General features: G+C 32.8%; 1 protein-coding gene across 4 annotated transcripts; it reads left to right on the top strand.

Moving 5' to 3' along the window:
• Positions 1 to 28: 28 nt before the first annotated feature.
• LOC128553944 (uncharacterized) lies at positions 29 to 4,069 on the top strand. 4 transcript variants are annotated; one of them, XR_008369478.1, is made up of 4 exons: positions 29 to 326; positions 1,987 to 2,214; positions 2,480 to 2,539; positions 3,523 to 4,069. XR_008369478.1 is itself a non-coding variant. In XM_053535145.1 (4 exons), exons 2-4 carry the CDS (start codon positions 2,104 to 2,106, stop codon positions 3,831 to 3,833), a joined length of 381 nt encoding a protein of 126 aa, XP_053391120.1. In that variant the 5' UTR covers positions 37 to 326; positions 1,987 to 2,103; the 3' UTR covers positions 3,834 to 4,069. The 4 variants fall into 4 exon arrangements, 2 of the variants coding, with proteins under 2 accessions (XP_053391120.1, XP_053391118.1); XM_053535145.1 differs by having other exon boundaries at positions 37 to 326; positions 1,987 to 2,113; XM_053535143.1 differs by having other exon boundaries at positions 37 to 2,113.
• The last annotated feature ends 1,269 nt before the right edge of the window (positions 4,070 to 5,338 follow it).

A 5,338-nucleotide genomic window follows, 5' to 3' on the forward strand; every position in this document is an offset into this window, starting at 1 on the left:
AATCGCTTAGATGCTCGGTGATTAAAACTGTTTTCTTTCCATTTTAAGCATATTTATGTGTCATTTTAGGCGTTATTATGTTTTTAAAAATGTAACCCTGTTGTGTTTTAATTTTACTTAATTTCAGAAATGCCTGAACAGTGATTTTTGTAGTCGATGTTTCCTCCTCAATGTTAATTTCGGAAGCAGTGTAATAAATCCCCCTCGGTATTTTGACTAAGTGTACGGAAACGTTTTGTACCTTTTGGATTGTGGATTACGTTCAATGTATCTGTATTAGGAGTCCAGGTTGCACATCTCATTACATCCGAGGACCAGACTAAATCGTAACGAGCAGTTTATTAGTTTAATTGCATTTTAAGTTTCCAAAGGATCATTTTAATATATTTTATTCCGAATGGTTAAGGGACTATTATTTGAAAGGAAGGTATATAAGGTTATTTTCCTTGACTGCCGTGTTTATGTCATTTCAACGTAACAACATACTTCCCAGAACGGAACTGTGTATGCAGTATATGACGCCATTCGTCACAATATAATGCATTTAGATGCTGTGTTCCATTGAATGTACAGTCATACAGTTTAAATCAAAACAATCCGCCAGCAATGAGTCAAAATATATCTCCAATTTAATCACCTAAAATTTATGCGTTTATACGAAAAGCTCGATTTAAAGCGTACCTATTTTTCTCGTACCAAAATATTTGCTGTACCTTAATATCCGAAATATAAAATACGTGTAACAGGTTTCGAAAGGGAAGCTACTTCTGCTTCTTGTTAGGTACAAATTTTTTTCGGCGTGCCGTATTAAGCACGATTTTATGACCTCGTATGACCTTATGCGGCCTGAATAATGAACCAATCGAATTGCTTCGTAAAGTATTCTCGGTATTTTCAGCCATAATGAGAGATTTATTAAGAGTGGCGCTGATTGGAGGAAAGGCTGAAAATGTTTCACTCTGAGTCATGTGTGACACTGAGTGAAATGACAACGCGTTCGTCATCAATAACCTCTATAAGTACAGCACTATCGGGTTGTATGCGTACCACTTGAACAGGTGTGCGTAATCAAATATTCATCTGCTCCTCCGGACATATTTCTGTTTTGTTAAGTTTTCTTGTTAAGTTATTTCTGTTTTGTTAAGTTTCCTTTCCTTAAGTTTTGTTTTTACAAAAAAGGTTATTTGTTTTATACAGCCATTAACTCTTACTCTGCATTACAGCAACAATATCTACCAGTACAAATCATTACTAACCTGCAACAACATGTCCGATACTGTTAAATTTTAGACTAAATTTTAAATTAATCTTTCCGGTGAAAACAGTACTGTACATATTCTGAATGATAGAAAAATTTGATAATAAGCTGAAGTAGGGTAAGGGTTCATGTCGCTTTCAACAATTCCAGAAATAAAGTATAGAACGTATTTCAATATAATTGTTTGCTTACTGTTACCATCTTTTAAGCACCAAAGGCTCAAAGTGTGCTTTTGTGATTGTTTGGTGTCCGTTGTGTGTGCCTCCACAATTTCTAAACACAGTCTTTTTCAGAACTACTGTCCTCATTTATGCAAAACTTCACAGAGGCCACTTTCAACATTGCCAAAACAAATTTAAATACAGGTTTCTGCACATATATAACTTGTGCTTTAGTTACATCACGCCGACCATCTTTTCTAAAGATATTTCTTGTTATGCACATGTGTATGTAGGAGTTGAAGATCGCTTATTTTTACTCGCGTTTGGTCCTTTAGCTGGGAATAGGCTAAGGTGACCTACTACTCGGTCTTCCTAGTATTATGCATTTTATTGAAGTTTAGCAAACACAAATATAATTACAAGTCTAAGAGAAACGTTTACAGTATTGCAACAGACTTAAAAAATATGTAGACAATATTCATTTAGTTAAATGTTTTAAAACAGCTTAGAGTCCTCCGAAATGTTTGACGTTATAAAAGGTGTCATTTTTCTGTCTTTTTGCTGTAGTGAGCATTCGTGTAAAGACTTTGGTTGGAGATGTACGTGATTTCAACGACATCAGTAGGTCTTGCTCTGTTAGAGAATTCAGAAACAAAGTATCAGCAGTGATGGGCATTCCAGCAGATGAATTCATGTAAGTTCATAATGAAACAGAGCTATTAGACTGGACACTACTGAATACGTATGCCATCAAAAATAAAGCGACGGTTAACGTCCTTCCCCGACGAGGAAACGGTTTGTCACATTTATTTTTATTCTATTGAAATCAGGATGAATTTCTAATTAAACGTTTTAATTCTAATTAATCTGTGTATCATCTTTAATGTTTAACTTTTTCTATATACATATGCGTATCGGCTTCAATACATATACATATATGTAAATACTATTTTTATGTATACATACATTTATACATACAGAAATGATAAATAGTTTATATGTCTACTATTTTACAAACTAAGTTACCAAGTCTTAAAAGAAATAAAATGTTTTCTTTCAGGTCTTTTTGAATCTGTTAGATATATCTTCAAACAAGCATGTGATGTAACAACTAATCTAGGTAAGAGCATTTACACGTGAACCTAAAATATGCGAAAATGCATCACTAATGTGGTGCAAATTCGGGAGCTTAAATATATTTTAAACTCTATCGAAAACAATTCGCCTTGTTATCGATGGTTTAAATCTGTAAATAATTGAATTTTCAATCGGTTTACATTTCAAGCAAATTGTCGATTTTGATAAAGTATCTGCCAAATTATAATTTCGTAAAAGTGGTGATTTTATACTTAACACAAAGAAGTCATATGCAACCTAACGAATAAAAGCGATTTTTAAACAATTTGTGTGTAGAAAACTAAAAACACAACTATCATAGTGTGGTTTACAGTTGTTGTAATTGTTTTATAGCGCTTGCTTAGCTGATTTTATCATATCAGCACGCTCGATCTTTGAAAACAAAATCTAAGTAATGTTGTCGGCATAGGATAAGTTTTCTCTTTAGGTTCGTCAAGTTTCGGTATCTTAAAAACTATTTTAGGCTTTGTTGTAATTGGACTGATATATTATGGTAGCTATTGGTTCGTATAATTTCTCTCTACCTATAAATATATATAATGCGAAATTGCATTTTCTAGTGGTGGACAGTCAGTTCCGAGGACTATGTAATAGCGCTTTTCTGTCCGTACGTTCGTCTGTCATTCCTAACTTATATTTGCATACCTAGGTGTCGGTAACTGTACTTTGTCTTTGATGTCATTCATTCCGAAAGCTTTTATGTGGCTGTTTGTTTCACTTGTCTATAAAAACAATAGAGAGAAAAAAGGAATAGTCACATAAATACCCAAATAAGTAACTTCCAAGAAGGAAACTTTGTTTTGTTTGGCAATACAGTGTATGTTTGTTTCCACGCAGCATAGCAGAGATTTGAGCACATACGATTTTTTCATATATACCTCTCTCTCTCTCTCTCTCTCTCTATAGATATTTCTTGTATCATATATTTTACCAAGCTAAAAGGAAAATTCTGTTTTTTCTATGTAGTTGACTGGTTTCCAAGTATTTTCCGAGATACAACCCGCATACTTACAGAAAAAGACTTGAGTAAAATAGCACAAGGAATAGGTAGCAGCTGGAAGCTGTTAGGATATGAGCTTGGGTTGACAAAAGTACAGATGGAGCACATTTCCGAAAATGAAGGGTCGATGGTCATGAAGATTTTGGGGATGTTGTGGCAGTGGCGAGAGGCAGATCCGTTCGCAGCAACTGTGGGTAGGCTTCACGAAGCTATGAAAAACTGCAGCAAAGTAACCATTGATTGGACAGTCATAGGTCGAGTCTTTGCTGGCATATAGATGTATTTCATAAACCCCATTCCTTAACAATGGAAGAAAAATGTCGCACATGCGCATTTTGCATTTGTCTAAAATAGACATAACTTCAGAATGTAAACTACGTTAGACTTAATCACAGTGCCATCAAGGATAACATGGTGTAATAGGCATATTTCATATCTTGGAACTGGATGGTAATATCTTTATGAAATTTAGTCACTTTAAAGACATTCAAAAATAAAAACGTTTCACCGAGAGATTTTTCAAATTTGATCATTTTTGAGGGAGATAATTCTTATTGAAGTTAACATTGATGCTTATGGGAAATATATAATTTCTTTGATCATGAGAATCTGAACTTAAGTTTCGAGACAGTTTTGCGGTAGAGAGCTGTAATATATGATTCTGACACAAATATCAAAAAGAAATTTAAAATTCCCCGTAGGGAAAAGGAGAAACTTATTATTTGCTAGTTTTCAGGGGAGATAACTCATAAAAAAGCCTTAAATTATCAGGGGAAGTAATCAAAAGAAATTTTAAGAGCTTTTGTCCCTATATCACTTGTCAATATGCACCTTATTTCTATCTTTTGACATTTTCAAGGCTTACATTATCAAGTTGTATGTATGGTTTTGGTAAAACTGAAGCCTATTACGGGTAGTAATCCTTAACCAGTTATATATTTGTTTACCACTGTAGGACAAAGATATATATATATATATATATATATATATATATATATATATATATATATATAGTAAAATTATAAAATGACTTCACATGCTTTTTTTTCTCTTTTTTATTTCTTATATATATATATATATATATATATATATATATATATATATATATATATATATATATATATATATGTTATCGATTGCAAATGAGAAACGGCGGCTTAAGAGCATTCATGGTAACTGATAATAAGGGATTCATAATGAAAAGGTAATCAACTATCATTTAGTCATTTCAACTCTTTTGAACAAGTTATGTTCATGGAAAAATACAGAAATGATGTTATCCATCCATTTAAAGCGTATGTTTATTTAAAAAAACTCAAATCAGGATCTGACAGAAGTTGCAACGCATCGCAATCAACTTAAAACTATAATATAAGGAAGATGAAGAAGATGTTTCATTTCCTTTTATGGATTAGCTTATTTTAGTTTTGGGTGGTGCGGAGTGTGTTCTGCCCTCACATTCTTTACCCTTCGTTAGTTTATAGTTTATTTGTTCTATGTTCATTTTGTACAATTTTTGGTCCTGCGCACAGTGTATTTTTTAATTCAACGATTATATTAAGAAAACATTAGACAGAGGTACATGAGGTATTTCCCTTAGGTAAATACAGAGTAATAGTGATTTAAGCCCTTATCACGATATAGATCTTACGAATTCAATGAATTAGATTTAGTTTTCAATATGAGCATCTTGAAGATATTTCAGTCAAACTTACATTTCAGATATCACGTGATATTTGCCTTGAATTTAAAACACAGCCAGCCACATAACGTATTTGTTCG

This window comes from Mercenaria mercenaria, unplaced genomic scaffold, assembly GCF_021730395.1.
Source record: "Mercenaria mercenaria strain notata unplaced genomic scaffold, MADL_Memer_1 contig_4527, whole genome shotgun sequence".
Lineage (NCBI taxonomy): Eukaryota > Metazoa > Mollusca > Bivalvia > Venerida > Veneridae > Mercenaria > Mercenaria mercenaria.

Excerpts from the sequence above, each read along its gene's own strand:
- LOC128553944 (XM_053535143.1), top strand. Across the intron at positions 2,540-3,522 it reads TGATGTAACAACTAATCTAG|TTGACTGGTTTCCAAGTATT; the intron begins GTAAGAGCATTT and ends TTTTCTATGTAG.